The sequence below is a fragment of the Nanorana parkeri genome, unplaced genomic scaffold, assembly GCF_000935625.1.
Source record: "Nanorana parkeri isolate BGI_ZX_2015 unplaced genomic scaffold, ASM93562v1 scaffold74, whole genome shotgun sequence".
NCBI lineage: Eukaryota > Metazoa > Chordata > Amphibia > Anura > Dicroglossidae > Nanorana > Nanorana parkeri.
In genome coordinates, this window is record NW_017306342.1 from 2,240,469 (window position 1) to 2,260,387 (window position 19,919).

Genomic DNA, 19,919 nt, shown 5'->3' on the forward strand with positions numbered 1-19,919 from the left:
CCCTCCAGGTTCTAAATAATTTCTTGTTGGCAGGGAAAGAAAATCAATGGAGGTCTACTGCTTCCTTGGCCTTCTCATCAAGCCCTATCACCACCTTTGGTTTAAACAACTCTACAAAAGGAGGAATTTAAACCACTGATCCAAACTATTCATGCAACTAACATTACAGGCCTGGAAACTCTGCACACATGCCTCAATGCTGCCAAGTTGATGCTGCCTCTTATTAAGGTTAGACAGAGTTAAATAATTCCTTCCCTTACTCTGTGTCCTACAGCTTCTCTGGCTAAACCCATTGCCTTGTGCCTGGGAAGTCACAGGCTGAAGCGCAATCAGTGTTTCAGTCCTTAAACCTAATGCACATCTAACTGTTTTAAGCCACAGGAGCTTAAATCCTGACTTCATTAAGTTAGTAGCAACTTCCCCCTGGCAAGATTGAGGCTGTCTCTTATTGAGTAAGGAGCAACTGCCCACTGGGTTATGTTAGTCTGTTGCAATAACTGCCCACCAATCTACCTCTCTTTCTGTATCTCATATTTTCATATAACTCTCTACAAGCAATGAAACTCTCTCAATGCCCTGCATAACATGGTTCTAACAATCTATGAGGGAAGAATAACATTTAAAAGTTATAATTGTCCCTTCAGTAAAAACAAAATACAATATAGTCACCGTAGAAAGTGCTAAATTTTTATTTTTGCTTTTATTTCTTGAAATTAGTCATAAATTTGGTTCTTTCAAACTTGAACAGAAAATAGGGAGTACATAATATGTGATTTCAGGAACATATGAAGGTTTATTGAAGTTAGTAGATAGATGCCGTTTGTAAGGCAAGTATGTTGTACTGCTGAAAATGAGAGCAGTAAAGTATGATGATTATTTTACTTTTGGCAAAATGAAAAAACTTTAAATGCTTATCTACGTGAATCTTCAGTGCTACGTAGGCACATGACTGCAAAGCAGTACCAAGGTACATGCAAACTGGTTTGGACATTAGGTATATTGTAACCAGTTATATTATAAATATATACCAATGTACATGTTTAATAAAACCTCATAGGAGATATGGTAATAAATTAGATTGCATATTAAGATTGTATTTATTGGTGCTTATTAAATGTGCAGTAGCTTCTCTACACTACACTAAAATGCCAGTTCTTCCAGTTTTGTATATATTCAAGCTAAAATGTACCTATAGCCTATTCATGCTGGTGTCATCAGCCATCTTGTATATTAATGAGGGGTGTTCCCACCATGAGCAAAGAAAAACCTCTTGACTCAGGTAGGAGTCTGCAGTGATGGTGGTCACTTACTGACTTCACTTATTGTATCTCACCAGCTGCAGCCTCCAAAACAAGCAGAGAGGCAAAAGACAATAAGTAAAAAGATTAAGATTGCCACCTTCCACCAGTATTCTACCAGTATACTGAGAATGTCTTCAATGACCTCAGCATATGCTGAAGTTAACTATTAGCAGTATTAGTATCATTCACTGTTTGTCTTCCTTCACCGCTCTCTCCAATGGATAGACGAGTGGGAAGGAAAATGGTAATTCTGGAATTTTAAATACAGGGTAAATAAATCTTGGTTCATAAAGAACCTAAGCCGGGTTGGCCCAGTATGTAAAACAGAAAATCAGCTTATTTTTAGCGATAAATCAATAGTTTGAGTTTGAACCCAACGTATAAATTGGCAGGCTCGTGTATAGGCAACAGACACATTTAATACTAAGCCACTGGAGGTCTGCAGGCATGCTACACGAGGGCTTGTAGAGGGCAACAGGGCAGTTTGAGGCCACATTGAATGCTAATTTCTGGGAAGCTGGGCATACTGTAGAACTTGATTAACTTCTTAAAAGCATTTTTCTCTAAAATCATGACCTTTCCTGGTAGCTTGGAAAGAATGCTACCATCTTTCTGAAGTTCAAATTGGGGCACAATCTTATCAGTGAATTTCTCTCTAGGATTATTATGAACAGGAACACTGTTACAGCTAAGAGATCGGGCAGTCTTTTTCTTATCATGAGAAGACCAGTATCGATACTTAAAGAACATTGGTCTATGTTTGCTAGCCACTGGAACGCTCTCTGGGAAGCAGTCATCGAAAGGATCCAAATCATCTTCTGACATCTGCTCAACCCAATCTTTAGGGTTTAAATCTCCATGTTTGGGCTGTACAATGATCTTCTGGTCCTCTTCCACAGTTGTCTCTCCATGTAACTTGTGGCAATCACTTGGGATGGCACTGTGATGCTGATTGGTGACATTTATTGCAGCTTCTCTAATAAGATTCCAGTCACGTTGAATGTCTTCCCGAGTGGTAAACTGAGAGGTGACGGTGAAGCGAATAATCAACTTGTCATTGACTGTGGCTGGTACAAGGAACATGTTTCCTGACTTGGTGAGTTCTGCAAGCACTTGTTCTGTCAGAACATTTGGGCCCTGTATTACAGACAAAAAATTAAGTTAATCCAGGCCTGGTCAGTATATGTTTATTGTCAAGTGCTTAATGAAACACTACAATCACTGATTCCTTTACCTTAAGGCGGAAGACAACAAGGCCGAGCTGACGCTTAGCAGGAACTTCAAACAGCTGGTCAGCTTTTACCAAAGATTCAAAGAATTTGGCCATCTCAGTCCCCTGAAACCATAAATACAGATGTATTGTACAATTTATAATTAAAACTATAATTTGGCTGCCTAGGTATATTATTCAAAATCTTTCATTCAAATTCCTCAATGGCCACAAAGGATATAAATCCGGTTTGTGTACATCAAATGCCTTTCCAAACTCAGACATTGCAATGTAAAAGTAACAGTGATGTCATATCTGTGCTGCACATAACCTCTGCAGAGAGCAGACCTGTGGGACGGGCCCAGCAGGTCCTTCTATTACAAGGATAAGAGACAGTCCATCCACTATATTGATGAGAGGCAGTCCATCCACTACATGGTTGAGAGGCACTCCTTCCACTACTGGATGAGAAGCAGTCCATCCACTACATGGATGAGAGGCAGGCCATCCACTACTGAATGAGAGGCAGTCCATCCACTACTGAATGAGAGGCAGTCCATCCACTACATGGATGAGAGGCAGTCCATCCACTACAGGGATGAGAGGCAGTCCATCCACTATAGGGATGAGAGGCAGTCCATCCACTACACGGATGGGAGGCAGTCCATCCACTATATTGATGAGAGGCAGTCCATTCACTACATGGATGAGAGGCAGTCCATTCACTACATGGATGAGAGGCAGGCCATCCACTATATTGATGAGAGGCAGGCCATCCACTATATTGATGAGAGGCAGGCCATCCACTACATTGATGAGAGGCAGGCCATCCACTAAATCCACTACAGGCATGACAGGCAGTCCATCCACTACAGGCATGAGAGGCAGTCCATCCACTACATGGATGAGTGGTAGTCCATCCACTACATGGATAAGAGGCAACAAGTCCATCCACTACAGGCTGCCTGCAGAAAACTATAGGAGGGACGGATACAAGATCAGTCACCCTGCAAAAGGAGAGAGCACAACAGCGACTGGTCTTTTTTAACAAAACTGAAGAGAGAAAGACATGTATATATGTATAAAGAGTGCAAATATCAGCATAATCAGTGCAGAACAATGAGGACATGCAAAATGCAGTATCCTTTAGAAATCCACCAAATTTCTGTTTATTTCAGTTTATTTCAGTTTATTTGTGTGAGATCCCTCACAGGCAAGGCGACATTTATATGTTCTGAGGCAGTGCAGATTAACCTATTCAGCTTTAATGTGAACAAAATAATTGCCTGAGAAATAGTATGCAAGCCAGGTTCAGAGAAACTATTAATTCATGTGTACATTTGATAGAATGTTTGTTTTTATCTGGCACCATCTTGTGGTGATTGGTGTCATTACAATTGAATGAGAATGTGTAGCAATTTGTATTAGGGCCTACAGTATGTCAGTGGGCTTTTGTTCCCTTCAAGCAAGTTTTGCACACCCATTCCAGTCTATGGGAAAGCAAGATCCACTTGAAGCAGGTCAAATGCAGGTTAGAACAAGGTCACCTGCAGAGCAAATGCACCTGCCAAATAATTATAAATGATTCCAGGAACATCTCAAACTTGATGTCAAACGAATGCCATCTATACCAGCCCAGGCCCTTTCTTATTTGTTGCCTATAATAAGCTGTTATAATGTACAACAGCAACAACAAGTATTAATCATATAAACACTCTATAGTGCCACCTCTTCCAGAACAGGTTTTTGTTGTGTGTATTTGATAAGTAGGTAGTATAAGAGAAAAATATTATATTTCTTTCTGACAACCAGTTGGCTCTGAAACTCCTGGCTCTATTCATAACATCTTTATTTATCATTCTACGGAAGATTTCTAATGGATTTGTATGTATTATATTGTCTGACAGACTGATAAAAGCAAAGGTCAGTTTGCTATTCATACTCACATGCCTGATGTGTGCCTGAAGGTTCTTTATTCCAAAGGAACGAATCACAAACCAGAGCTTTAGGGAGCGGAAGCGTCGACTTAGAGGAATCTGCCAATGCTCCAGTGTTAAAAAATAAAAGAAGAGTTGACAAAAGAAAAAAAACACAAAAATATGCCTAAACAACTAAAATGTTAGTGGTTTGTAACTAATAAAGATTCATGTAACTTTGATGTTGGCATCAAAATATATGCAGCTATTAGCTTTCAAGCATCTCATTGGTTGCTGTGGCTCTTCACTTGCCATGTTGCAGATTATGTGGCATATTTAGTATTCACATGCTACCACTTCTAGTGACCATCTTAATAACAACGACTTCATTGTATTAAAAATAGATGAGCTAATATTCTTCTGCCAAAACAATCTATATCTGTAGGATAACAGGGTTGGGAACTATATTCGCGCCTTAGACCAACCCAACCATGTGACCAGTTTGAGCACACATAGCAATAATTACATAATTCCACACCTAAAATGTAGTATTGTGTGAAGTTAAAATTTGACACTGGTTGCTGAAATTTACAATCACTTTTGAAAATCTGTATAGCCTGATTATGCCTTTTATGCCACTGGAAAAAAATGCTTACCATGAAATCAGTTGCAGCTCCACTGTTGGCATGTCGGAGGTAGATGGGATCAACGCTGAAGGTTTGCTGCAGCTTATATTTATCTCTCACCCTGCCAGAACAAAGGAAGGGTCATGTGATGTTTGTCTGAGCAAACAGTTAAAATGTGTGCCACCCTAATGTCATCTAATCTTTCTTCAGATGTCAGTGGAATATATATCCATCTACCATCAGTGCACTAAGTCTGAAGAGCTCTACTCAGCTGTGAAGTGTACATGAATAGAAGGAAATGGTAGGGACTGGAGAGGATGAAGCTAATGTTGGCTTACCATGGGGGGGAGGGGTACATCAGCAATCAGTTGCCCACATCAGCTGATCACAGCAATGCCATGCGCTTTCTTCCCCCTCTATAGCCACAAACACACAAATTCGGCCACTGTGAACTCTTGTGATTGCAGAAAGATATTTGGTCTTCCAACTGTTTGTAGGCAGTTATGTACGTTTTTGGTCCAGATGTTTTACAATAAAACAGAATAACACTAGGCAGAATAAACATACAGATATTTTTCACTTTCCTCTATGTCTATGCAGCAGGGTAATCTTAATCACCCCACCCAACAAATACATACAATATTTATGCTTGTGGACAATCTACCCTTGAGTATATAGAAAGGAGTACTGTAATGTCTCTGTACATATATTTCTTACCCAAAAAGGTAAACAACCAGTTAACCTGTCTATTCACTAATGAAGCGCCATTGGCCCACCAATATAATCATTCATACGCTGTCCAAAGGGAAATAATCACACAATACTGCTGAAAATGCTCATATTTCCTAAGTATATGCCTGAGTGTTGCAGGCTTAGGGCACCAATAGGACTTTGCAATCACGGAATAACATTGTCTTCAACACATAGGGGCTGATTCATAAAAACTAGTCGCCAGTCAGAAGTCTTGTTAATTTTGTCAATGATATGAAATGTGAAGCCTTATTAGTTGCTGCTGGCAACTGCTCCAATTTTGTGTTCATTTCCTTTTCTTCAGATTTTATGAATTAGCTCCATTGCATATTAAAAACAAACATTCTGATCAGTCTGTATTTGTAATATGAAGTTCTTAGAACAAAATTTGCTTCTTGGCAGGTTATTCGACCTTCAGTTTCTTGAACGCTGGTAAGGAGAACATGATATAACTTGATTCTTTATGATGTATTATGATATTATGGCAAACTCACCAGAAAGCAGTGCAGTCAAAGTGAACCATCATCCACTTAGATGGGTTGAATGTAAACGAATCAGCGTAGTCCACTCCATTGAACAGTGACCTGAACTCAGGACAGAGAAATGCAGTGCCGGCATATGCAGCATCAATGTGAAGCCACAGTCCTTCCTTGGCACCTGGTCAGTGTAGTATTATACAAGTAGGTTAGGGATTAAAAAAAAAGGCATTTGCTACTGATCCCGCAGCAACATCAAAGTTAACTAACATCAACTAACATCAACAGCAAACTAACTTACAGACTGGCCCCAACTCTGCAAGGTTATCAAAAGCACACACACCAGTCGTACCCAGCGTTGCACAAACCTGTAATGAAACAATCATAAAATATTTGTTTTTTCAGCTGTCATTGTGCTTAGGTCTCTAAATATATGTTTTGCTAATAAATAATATAATAGGAATAATTAATTCAGCACATTAGCAAAATAATCTGGCACCTATTTAGTACAAATCAGACAGTCTCTCACCTCAAGGAGTTACAACATTTTTTTGTACTGTATGTGAGCACTGTGCATGCAATTGTTGACAGCTAACTGCAATAGTTTTCTCCAACCAGGGGTCAAGCCTCCATACACCTGATGTGTTAGGCATCACATTTAACATACACTTCAAAAGAAGAGGCCAGGTATTAGATGGGCTTTGCTCTGTTTTCAAGCAAATTTATAGTAATTGGTTAAATGTTTTACTTGAACTACCCGGCTGTGTGTGAGAATCTCTCTCAATCGTTTTTGCAGGAAGTTGAAGATAAGTGCTGATATTCCAATGTTACCCCTAGCTCTGTTTTGGTTTACTGATGCAAATGATTTTATTGGTTGACAAGTGACAGTAATCATCCTATTCCTTTTGACAATTACTGCAAAATACCCGGTAATAGAGCAGCTCTTGCTTGAGACTTCATTATCACTTAATGTGTTCTCATGCATTCTGCTTTATTATTTTTGTACTGTCATAGTATTGCATGCATTTCCAACTGCATCAAGTGGAAGCAAGCCTTAACAGTATTGACCATATGTGATTCGCCAACAGTTACAGTGCAAGATAAAGGTCCTCCTCTGTAATGTGGTCAGAAAAGACCACTGTTGGCCTAAATGTTTAGTAATCTTTCACCTGTATTTACAGGATGTTGGATGTCTTTGATTGGGATCTACAAAATGAAGCAGATCCACATTTCCTAACCTGTGTGCTTAAACTAAATGTATTTTATAGCCCATTTTGGGGGTGAGAATTTCAGAATAGGAATATTTGACTAAATGTATAAAAGGCTGAAGATAATAAAAATCATAAACATGCTCTAAAATTCAATCCCTGTTTGAAAACCTAATGATATTCCTTGAAAAGCTGTCCTGATTGTAACTGCTATGTATAATAGATTTTACAAAGTGGGTCCACTCTACATTCAGGCATCTTAACAACAGAGAGACATCTACCTAGACAACTTTCTATAAGATATTAGAAAGACTCACAAAGACAGGAACGAGTCCACGTTTTCGATCTTCTTCCACTGCAGCCTGCAATGTTTCTCCACGAAGAGAGAAGCTTTCATCTACTGGCAAGAAGCGAACTTTAACCAGAGAAATTAAGCCAGCTTTTTCCACTGAAGAATGAGCCTGACAAACCAACCAACACATTATTTGTTAATACCATAACCATACTGTTAAAGCAGAATTTTAGCCCCCAAAAAGTTATTTTATGTCTTGGGTATAGCTGAGAAGAGATAGATCCCATGCTTGCAACTGCACCTTTCAAATAGGGGATGAAGTGTAAACTGTCCTTGCACAGCTACACACTATTGGCCAAGCCACACAAAAGAAGTCCTGGAGGGTATAAAAAGGGCAGAAGCCTCTCTACTTGTTTTTATGGCAACCCTTAGAATGTTTGTAATGTCTGTGAAGGTTCTCATGTGTCCAGGTATGGCTAGCAGTAGTTAGCCACATTCAACGAGATTTGCTCCGTTATGTTGAAGACATTTCATAGGTTTATCCAAGTTACTTCTTCAGTTCTAATGAGTATCAGGAACATACTCCAAAATTTATATCCATACAGTCACCTTAAATCACCATGGAATGTGTCAAGGCAGAGGCGGATTGTCCAAGATTAGAATGGGAGGACAATCAACACCTGTGTTGATACATTCCATGGTAACTACATGCAACAAAACACAGATCAGGCGCCAAAAGGTGAACATAACTTAGTGCAGTATGTTTACTGACAAAATAATGAAATAAAATAGTAAAAAGGTTCTACTCACTATTCCTCAAGGACACCAGGCATATCAATACCAGAGTCCGATGGTCTAGAAACGCTGTATAGTGGTAGGTGCACCCCAACAGACGGGGGGGTGTGCCAACGTGTTTTGGGGTAACCAACCCCTTCCTCAGAGCAAGACCTTCTTGCCTACATTCCATGGGGACTGGATTAAGGTGTGGATTTAAATGCTGGGGTATGTTCCTGACACATATTAGAACTGAAGAAGCAGGTTAAATAGGCTTCAAAATTCTTCAGCATTACAGAACAAGTCCAGTTGAATGTAAGTGACTACTAGTAGCTATTCTCTGTAATATTGGCCTTAAGAGTGCATGAGTGACAGGTATGCTTTAATAAAAGCCTAATATAGAGGTGGCTGGAATCAACATTGATGCTAACTGTTCTTTAGCTGTGATGACCATTTACTTGTATTCTAATAGAGATAGTGATACAATAACTAATGAGAAAAGTCAGTAAAGCAGATCAAGTATGCAAAGGGAATATTCTGGTCTACTGCAATCAGGGCATTTAGATTATTTCTGATCATTGGTTCTTACTTCTACTCTTTGTACTGCTATATTACAAAAGCTAGGAGTTATGGCTGAATCTCCTCACGGCTTGAAATAGGTCTACACAGGGTAATCTGATTGTTCAGAAGCAAACAATCATAGCCTCATATGAGATTCTTTTCACATAAAAAGTACATCTGGAATTCAGTACGTCAGGTGAATAATGCCTATTCTCCTCTACTTTATCATGGAAGATGAAAAGAATATGAATGCAAAATAACTCCTATCCTAACTAGTGTTGTGAATCTGATCTTTGCTGATAGTTTTGTACTCCATACACAACGAGCTTATCATTACACGATAACAAAACTGTGTTATGATCTCTACCTGCTTATAGTAGGCTCTATTCCAGAAATACAGCAGGGTGTCAGGGAAATCTGACATACAACTGTCTTTTTTTAGTTTGTTTTTTATAGAACTGTCTTGGCAGACTTTGTAGCTTTAAATGTAATACCTGATTAGATGCATAAGCAATGAGGCGGGAGTTCAGGCTTGAGTCATCAGAATCAGGTTCAGAGATTTTCATTTGTAGGATTTTATCCTTTCTGGCAGCCAGTAAAGCTATCAGTGTTGATTCACTTACAGTGCTCTGAAAGTAAAGACAATTATTTCAGTAAAAAAAGAACACAGAGGTGGCATAACAGGATGAGGAACACATTTAGGGCCCATGTTGATAGGCTTTAGTTTGCTTCATATAAGTTTTGCATTGCTATACAAGTCTATGGGAATGCAACCCCACTTAAAGCAGGTGAAATAAAGTCAGAAGGAGGTTAAATGCAGGACAAATGCACCTGTTGAATTCTAAATGATCTTGGAAGCATCTCAAACTTATGTCAAATTGATGCCATCAACATAAGCTTAAAGCCCATTAACACCGAGGCAGCCACTATGGTGCCCAGTGCACAGGGGGGCTCAGCCAGGACATTCCTCTGATGTAATGCTTGCCGCCTGGGTCGCAAAGGCATTTCAGGCTGCTGGCTGTCACTGGCTGGTGTGAGGAGGAACGTGTCACTGTTAGATCACTGACAACCTGTTCCTCCTCACAGACACTGCTGTGTCAGTGAGAGCCAGCACCTGTGGAGGAGGATGCTGAGCCCAGCGTCGGCAGCGAAGGAGGACGCGGGGCCCGGCGACGTAAGAGGAGGAGGGGCTAGTGATGTAAGAGGAGGCAGGGCCCAGAGATGTAAGAGGAGACAGGGCCCAGCGATATGAGAGGAGGCGGGGTCCACCAGCCACTGTGCAGGAGGAGGCAGACAGTGAATCGTGGCTGACAGGTGAGAGGTGTGCAGGGGTGTGACCAGCCCACCTGAGACCCTGCAGAGCCCACCATAGATAGTTTATGGTGGGCTTTGCAGGGTCACTCTCAGGTGAGCTGTTTGGGATCTCAGGTGGGCTCTGCAAGGGGCGTTACTAGAAATCACAGGGCCCCATACTACATTTTGCTATGGGGCCCTGTGATAATGGCAACCGACTATAGTGGACTACAAATCTCAGTAATCCATGATTATTCAGCAATAGAGAATGGCAACCAGGAATCATTGATTGTTAAGATTTGTAGTCCTCTATAGCCGGTTGCCATCCTCTATTGCTGTATAATCATCGATTATACAGCAATGGAGAATGGCATCCAGCTAAAAAGGACAACAAATCTCAGCAATCCATGATTATTTAGCAATGGAGAATGGCAATCAGCAATAGAGGACTACAGATCCCATCAATCCATGATTATACAGCAAATATACAGGACTGTGTGCGGTCTCACCAGGGCTGCGTTTGGGTCTCACCAGGGCTGCGTTTGGGTCTCACCAGGGCTGCATTTGGGTCTCACCAGGGCTGCATGCAGATCTCAACAGGGCTGCATGTGGGTTCCGGGCTCTGCAGGGCTCTGTGGGTGGGTGCTGGGATCTCCAGGGCACTGCGGTTGGGTCCCAGGTTCTCCAGGGCTGAACGGGTAGGTGCCAGGTTCTGTACAGGCAGCATGGAGCTGTCCTTTGCTGTGCTTGTCTCTGCGGGCGCCGGGAAGGAGGCGATGTGGGGCTGGACCAGCGCTGTCAAAGACACCTACGGTGTGGTCCCCATCAGGCTGCCAGAGGTCCCCAGCAAGCATGGGACTGCAGGCAGCCAAACTTGTTTAAAAATGTAAAGGGGCAATATCGGCCTTTAGTATCGGGGCATTTTCAGTACAAGTACTCGTGAAAATGCCTTTTATCAGTCTAGATACTGATACTAGTATTGGTATCGGGACATCCCTACCCAATACATTTAGCTACATAGGACCACATCCTCCAAAATATGTATGAGAGATATAGTAAGCCAAGATGGTCTTCGACTTCAATTTGCTATTCATATCGGAGATCAGGCGCTGCCTGCATTTTACGACCCAGTCCTAAAATGCAAGTAGTTGTGGTTGTTGTCTGCAGTATCCACTAGAGTGTTGGATAGGGATAGTGTCCAGTCACATGACTTTGACAGTGCTTTTTTGTAATCTTTCATTTATGAACTGGAATGGTTCTGCCCTCGCTTTGGAGTCCTGAAGCAAGCAACGCAGAAAGCTCATTATGAAGCACAATGCTGTGCTGTGCTATACATGTGTCAGAGTAATTTTTGTTAAAGTAATGTTGTGTGTGTGTGTGTGTGTGTGTGTGTGTGTGTGTGTGGTAAGGCCATACCACTGCTTTATAAAATGAGCCCCTTTGATTTGTTACAGTGACACTAAACTCAGAAGTCAAATCTTAAAAATGCATTCAAGAGAAGTACCCAATTAAAAATGTATCTTATTTGTGTATCACTCGGCTGATTCTAAAATCATCTCTGAATTTGTGCCGACGCTGTCCTTCCTCCTGGAGGGTGGCTACGTTTGTTCCCCATGGTTGCTGCGTGTGTTGTAAAGTAGTCACCGCTCCAAGCTCACTCCCGTGATGGACTACAATCTCACCTTTAGTTAGCTAATTTGTATTGAGATTGTAATCTTTCACGGGAGTGAGCTTGGAGTGGTGACTACTTTACAACACACACAGGGACCATGGGGAACAAAAGTAGCCACCTCCCAGAAGGAAGGACAGTGTCAGCACCAATTCAGAGATGATTGGAGGATCTACAGCCGAGTGATGCACAAATAAGATACATTTTTGTTAATAGTTAAGGTACTTAAATGCATTTTTAAGATGTACCTCCTGAGTTTAGTGTTACATAGTTACTTAGTTAGTCAGGTTGAAAAAAAGACACAAGTCAATCAAGTTTAACCAATAGAGATATGAAAAAAAAAAGAAGAAAAGCCTAAGCAGAACGCTACTTGTCACTTTAACAATTGTGCGTGGCCACAGGGATTCAGATGGCCATTACTAATTATTTCTCTATTTCTCATCATTTACACAGGACTTGTGTACAGTAAATAGTGGGTCATGCAGATTTTTTACTGAATGTTTTTTGTTGACTATATCTACTTTATTCTGTATGTGTGGCCCTAGTAGTGACCACAAACTGGAAATTTGTATGCTGACCAATATTCTGATTATTATATATCTGCTGTTTGTTGTATTCTAATATGCACTCACTGGGTAGAAAAAAATACACAGACTACAGCAAACATATTCCAAGGAGATGTCTGAGACCTTATGTAAACGTCCATGTATTTCAATAGAACTTACTTGCAGCACCCCTCCTCCTTTGCTCTCTGAATAATGGTGGAGAAAATGGCAAGGAAGTCCCAGCATTTTTGCCAACCAGTCCATAACATTCATTTCTAATTCTGTACATGCTGGGCTGGATGCCTGGTCATGGGGCACAGGAAAAAAGTATGAAGCACAAAGAATACCTGACATATCTCAGTGTATATATTTCATATAAATCCAACTTAAGATTCCAAGATAGAAAGTGAGCTGTAAATTGTAATGGTCATGCAACTATCTAAGGCCTTTCACATGGGTGCCTGTCAGTTCCAATCAGCAGGGAATCTGCGCATGAATCTCCTGCTGATCAGAGGAGTTCAAGATGGATGTCACCATCATGACATCCGTGTCTGTTCAATTTTTTCTCCATCTTGCAATAGAGGAAAAAAACTGAACTTAACCAGAAACATGTTAGGCCTAAGGGAAATCGGATGTAAAAGGACATGTGTCCGTTTGCATCAGATTACCCCAATCTGTCACGATCAGGTCCGCCAAAAAGGAAACCCCTGTTCCGTTTGGTTTTCTGGACCTGGCTGGAGTCGGAGGTAATCGCATTAAAATGGACATACATCCGTTTACATGCGATCAGGGCCGGATTTACTTCCCCCTGCCGCCCCAAGGCCAGGTTCCACAATACGGCCCCCCCCCCAATTGGACGGCGGCAGACCGTAGTGTGCGGCCGCCGGACACCTTACACCGGCGCCCGCAACTTCCACACAAGGTCACCGCTGCCGCCCCTCTGCGCTCTGCCACCCCGAGGCCGGGCCTCGGTGGCCTTGTGGGAAATCCGGGCCTGCATGCGATCTGGCTGCCCATACACCATACATTGGACTTCCAATCAGATACGTCTGAAAAACTGACAGGTGGACCTAATCGGACCCCGTGTCTGAAATGGTTCTTATAGTCATTGTAATACAGAAGTGAAATGGGAGCCAGGTCAAAAATATTTTTTTTTTATATATCTAGAAATACTGTATATTGATCTGGAAATACTGCTTCCTGTAGACTTCCCTTCCTTGCCCCAATAAGTCTCACTTTGTATCATTGCTGGTACTGATTACTAGGCAAGTTAACTATGTAAGCACTGACCACAGAAATAAGGTGATTATCACTTGATTTTGTATGTTGGCAGGCACGCTGTCACTTTGGCATCCCTGGCCAACCAAGGGCAGAACTGATTGTTGTGTTGAACTATTATGAACAATCATTTTCCCTCTGCAATAAGTTGACTCCAGGAACATAATTTTTCTCTTTTCTCTGAGCCTTAAGCTCAGGTGAGCCAATTGTACATGTTTATGAAAATATATTCACAGGAAACAATTTGGAATGCAGATGCTGCTTGCACTGAGTGAAGCAGCAATTCCCTAATTTGTATATATACATGCTTTATGCTACTTCTGGGGCAATGAACACAGTTAAGTATACATTTACCCTGCAGCATGGCAGTATATCACAAACATGTTTTGTCTGTCTTTCACTAGTAGCCATGGTTGCAGCAAAAGTAGCATTGGTAGTAATTGTAGTAGTTTGGATCCACAAACCCACAACATAAAAAAAACAGAAGCACTAACACAGCTATGGATTAGGTACAACTTACCCATGTAAATCCTAAGCAATTTATGGCATCTGCTAACATGTCTCCTAACAAGGAAGGCCAGGATGTTAGTGCTGGGAAATAAGCATGCATATGAGGACTCTGCCAATGGACAACCTATAGGGACAAATAATGAATGCTAATCAATAGATGGAACCATGGATGAGGACAATTATACAAAACCCATTGAAACCCATTGTATGCCCTTTGCACAGAGAAAATGTATACTGTGTTTACCTTGATGGGCTAATTATCACTTTATTTTCCTAACAGTCATTCAACTTTATATTCATTTTTTGGAAGTTATTTCCTGAAATATGTTTGTGCTAAAAGTATGGACAAATGCAATCATTTATAGATAAATAAAACTGTATTTGCTCCATTTATGGAACCTTAAAGTTAACATTTCACAAATCTGGCCAGTTCAAACTGAACATAAGGTGAAGAATGTATAAACAGACTTTATCTTCGATGAAAACTGCATGTCAAAGTGATCATTATACCTAGAGATTTAGGCAACTGAAATTATATAGAAATCCTTAATTTTTCTGTAATCATAGAAATAATCATTTCATAACAAAGGAATCACAGAGAACTATAGACTAGCAAAAGGGACTGCGCAGCAGGCATACTTGCTATGAGGCTCTCTTCAACTCTTAAAACCCCAGGACTAAGCTGCCTCCTGATAAGCATTTAGTCATTAAGTTCTTCAGACAGTCTTTTTTCTGCACAGTTAAAAATGATACAATCCTAAAGATGTGAAAAACAATCTGGAGCTGGGTAGACTAATTAGACATGTGCGATTTGTTTCGTTCCGAATCGAAATTCGGACGAAATTTCAGAAATTCGGAGATTCGGATGTATCCGAATTCCGAATTACAAATATAACCAATGCAAACGAATCCAAATTTGCGATTCATTATTTTTGGACGAACTTTTGTCCATTTGAGGACAAAAAAAAAAAATTTTCCTCTTAAATGTCACTTTGTGGCAACGAACGAACGAAACAAAATTTCTTACAGATTACCGCTAACGAATTTAGTCCGAATTCCGAAACGAATTGACTTTTCAGACCCGATTTCCGAAAAACAAAATAAAGCAAAATCCAAATCAAAACAAAACAATTTTTTTGCTAGTGCACATGCCTAAGACGAATTAAATAATATTAATTTCCAACGCTTTGCATTTCCATGACTAGCTACTTTTATGTATTAAGTCCTGATCTCAATAAACAAACAAATGTACAAATCCACTGTACATTTTCTTTGACCTTAGACTGATGATAGACAGCTTGACGTTCTGATTAAGTATTATGTATACGAGTTGAATTGTGTATCATTCACATATCTTTATAGCTTGTGTGTTTTGCTGTTACCATTTCATATTGTTCATATCTGCTTGTATTTGAGCAAATTTCCTGATTTTTAAGTTGCATTTAAATGATCGGAAATTAACTTGTGGACTGGAATGCAATTTTTTTTCAAATATTTGATAATGTTGTCAATGTTTTGTTCAGTAAGTGTGTCTAATGTAATCCCTCTAGGAGTTATTTCCAAGATACATAGTTCTTTATCAATTTACATTACCCCAGGCATGATGATTTCCTCAATGTCCCTGAAAATATTATCCCAGCTCTCCGATTCCACTGGAGCACTGTCTGGCAGCAGGGCTCTCATATAACCAGGCTGGACATCTGGGTTTACACGCCTTTCCCTCACAGTGCTGAGATAATGGCAGATGTAGTCCACCAGCTCTTTACCTAGGAACATGTATAAACCATAGATATGAAGCTGCTTCAATAACTAATTCACAACATTTTTTACTGACTGGTCAATAGACATTTGTGGTACGATTAACATTTTATTTCACTATAATATATTACCTCCTTCTATTAGCAAGATCTACAATGTTTTGCTTACTACTACCTATAAGAAAACCACTTGCAAATTACAAAATATTTGCAAATATGACAGTAAAATGTAAAATTTTGGCAGGCTCAGTGTTTTTAACCGCTTGAAGACCAGGTGTTTAGATCCCCTACCTGGCCAGGCAGATTAGGATTGAATGATGTGAAGAGTTGGGGTGAATATTACAATACAGAGACTCCTCACTTCACGACCGAGTCCTATACCTACCCTAGGTCATTAAGTGAATTGGTCCCTCAGCAAGTAATGAAGGAAATCAGCTCTAATATACACTACATTACTTAGGTTAGCATACTGTAATTTAAATGCTAATGTACAGTGCAGTAGTTAATATTGACCAACTAACCAACTGCAGGAATGAGACTAAGACTGAGAAAGGGTGATGCAAGATGAGCTTGAGCCAAGTTCTCATACAGTATACAATACCGACTGTACTTAGGTGATCAAAACAAATTACTGGTCCTCTTTTGTAAAGGTGAAATATTTTAGGGTCTCCTGATTTGTAAATTAGTTGGGTATTAATCTGTATATCTTTATATGATATATACATAATACGATGTTACATTTGAAGCGGCTGCACCCAGTACAAGCATTTGGGAACTAATCCAGCCGAGTCTGGGAACTTTCAACATTTTTCACCTGTTGAGATAATTCCTTCTATCTGAAACTCTTGGGTAAGCTTAAGCAAAAGCCAAGTACAATAGAGCAAGGTATGAACAAATCCATAAGCATTGCATTGCTTTTTACCTATATATGTAAAAACAAAACTGAGCTTTCAGAGATATCTGATTCACAGAGCAACTAAGAGATAACTATATATCAATCAATTCACAAGCTACTGCCAAAACAGTTGCTTCAAAAATGCTAGAAAGCACTTTAAAAACAAAATAGAGAGTTCTGTGCTAAAACAACATGCAATACAACATTACAACTCTATAAATAAATCCTCATAAGCAGAATAAATACTTAATCATAAAACCATAACCTCCATTAAGTGGGCAGTTAAACATTTAAAAGTTCATATAGTTCAACAAAAGGATCTGATTGATACGCATATGATTATAATTATTATACAGGATTTATATAGCAACAACATTTGTGAAGTGCCTTACAAAATAAAGGGAGATGGTACAGCTACAATACAATACAGGAGGATCAGGAAGACCCATAAGAGCTTACAATGGTGTAATGTAATATGAAATTAGTCAACCATCGTAACAGTGTAAAGAACATTATTCTTTACAAACAACTTATTGATCTTTTTCCACCACCAGTAACATGCAAGATCAGTACCCAGATAATATCAGACTTAACAGCTAGATAGGGCTAATAACATATGAAAAAGCTTCGGTAAGGTCACATAGGCTTCTAATCCTGTGAACCATCCACAGTGAGAGGGCTCCCATCTTCACAGGATCAAATCATACTGCTGTCCTCTGGTTCCACCATGTCTCCCCTATGAAGTTGCTCTCTCTTTCACCCTCCTCAGCAAAGATGCACTCTCCGGATAGACTTTTTCACTACCACTTTTCTTCCTCAAGGAATTATGTACTTATATATCCTCTTCCTGGACTGCGCTCCTTTGCCCTTTATATTATCTCTGATAATGTCCCTGGACTCATTTCTATACTATCCCTTACCTCAATAATAATCCAGGGCTCATCTCCTATCCATTTAATATTATCTGCTACCCCTGATCATGTCCAAGGACTTATTCATGCTTCCCTCTTACCAACCCATATTTCCTCAACCGCTTTGGTGAGTTAGTTCTGCCAATAAAGCTAATTGAAGTTTGAATGTGATTGAGTTGTGCTGTGCCCACATAAAAATTAATGGGATGTGAGATAATGGCAGGATAATTATTGTTTTTACAAAGTAAAACATTTTTTACTATCCGCATATATTTTTTTTTATTGTCCCCTTTAACCTGCTGTTACTACTTCCCATTTGATCTGGATGCAGCACACTGATCATGCTCACCTCTGGGAGCTTAGAGAAGTTTGAGTAAAAGTGGATGATTTACTCAAGAAGTTGAGAATGTTCACACAATAATTTGTGTAAATATTCACTTTAAAGTGACGCTAAACTCAAGAGATAAATCTTAAAAATGCATGAAAGTACACTAAATATTAACAAAAATGTATCTTATTTGTGTATCACTCAGTTATAGATCCTCAAATCATCTCTGAATTGGTGCTGACACTGTCCTTCCTTCTGGAGGGTGGCTACTTTTCTTCCTCATTGTCCCTATGTGTGTTGCAAATTAGCCACCGCTCCAAGCTCAGTCCCATGATAAGCTTAACGTCAATGCAAATTAGTAAACTAAGCATGAGATTGTAATCCATCACGGGAGTGAGCTTGGAGTGGTGACTACTTTACAACACACACAGGGACCATGGGGAACAAAAATAGCCACCCTCCAGAAGGAAGGACAGTGTCAGCACCAATTCAGAGATGATTGGAGGATCTACAGCCGAGTGATACACAAATAGGATACATTTTTGTTAATAGTTCAGGTAATTGAATGACTTTTTAAGATATAACTCCTGAAAATACGGTCACTTTAATATGCTAATCACGTAAAAAGCAAATTCATCTTTACTTATTTGATCTGCACATTAGATAATTGAATTGAATATTAGTAAATCAGCCTCTCAATAAGTCTGGCTAGGGAGTGCATATTTTGCTGTGAAGGGTGAAGTAGCTTCATAGTGGAGACCAGAGGGAACAGGAGCCCTCATACAGTGAAGGGTGCTCACAGGATTGGAAGCATAGCCAAGCTTACGGGAGGTTTATCACACATTATTAGACCTGCTCAGCTGTTAAGTCAACACTCACACGCCAGAGAGCAATAATTCTAGCACCAATATTTACGTGTAGCTTTAAACTGATGACCTGTAGGGGCTTTCAAAGCGTTGTTTATGGACTTTTTGGTACTGAATTTTGTTGCAGTTTCACAGACGTAAATGGGTATTTTATTGTTTTTTTGGGGCACAAAAAAATAACTTTTTCACTACATTTTGAGTTTGATGAAGAGTATAACCAATATCATACAACAACATAAACATTTGCAACTGCCACTATTTTATTCTACAAGGTGTTGGCTTTCAGAAAAGATATAATATTTTGGGTTTGAAGTAATTTTCAGGCCTAAAATGTGGATTATTCCATGTGTGCAAAATATGGAAATAAAGGTCTTGGCAGTGAAAGGGTTAAAAGATATAGTCTAAAGAGGTGACAAACATTTGAATTTATAAAGTAATGTAGCCTTACCATATGGTAACATGCATTAGGGTCCAAGTGACTTACCTCTCTTTCTGTATTCTTCTGATTCCATTGTGATTGTGAAACAAGATGCGAGAGCCCACTCTTCCAACAGCAGTCTTTCTGAACCTCCCTCTCATAGCTTAAGTTTTATACCCCTGTTATCTCTCCGTCATACGTCATTTAAATTTATTCCTGTCTACATACTGAGTTTATCTTATTCCATTTTTTTTTTCAGATGCCTCTCCATCAAGCTGATGGAAATAAAATATACTCTCAAGCACTGTTTGCTTTCCCTGTTATCTTTGATGTCT

General features: G+C 39.8%; 1 protein-coding gene across 2 annotated transcripts; it reads right to left on the reverse strand.

The window, feature by feature from the left end:
* Nucleotides 1-1,679: 1,679 nt before the first annotated feature.
* HDC (histidine decarboxylase) lies at nucleotides 1,680-19,688 on the reverse strand. Of its 2 annotated transcripts, XM_018576698.1 has the most exons (12): nucleotides 19,651-19,688; nucleotides 16,003-16,175; nucleotides 14,420-14,533; nucleotides 12,802-12,924; nucleotides 9,609-9,743; nucleotides 7,805-7,948; nucleotides 6,581-6,647; nucleotides 6,298-6,460; nucleotides 5,084-5,174; nucleotides 4,458-4,556; nucleotides 2,536-2,637; nucleotides 1,680-2,438 (listed from the first exon to the last, which is right to left on the reverse strand). In XM_018576698.1, the coding sequence occupies exons 1-12, from the start codon at nucleotides 19,676-19,678 to the stop codon at nucleotides 1,752-1,754; spliced, it is 1,926 nt and encodes a 641-aa protein (XP_018432200.1). In that variant the 5' UTR covers nucleotides 19,679-19,688; the 3' UTR covers nucleotides 1,680-1,751. The 2 variants fall into 2 exon arrangements, with proteins under 2 accessions (XP_018432200.1, XP_018432201.1); XM_018576699.1 differs by lacking the exon at nucleotides 4,458-4,556.
* Between the last annotated feature and the right edge of the window lie 231 nt (nucleotides 19,689-19,919).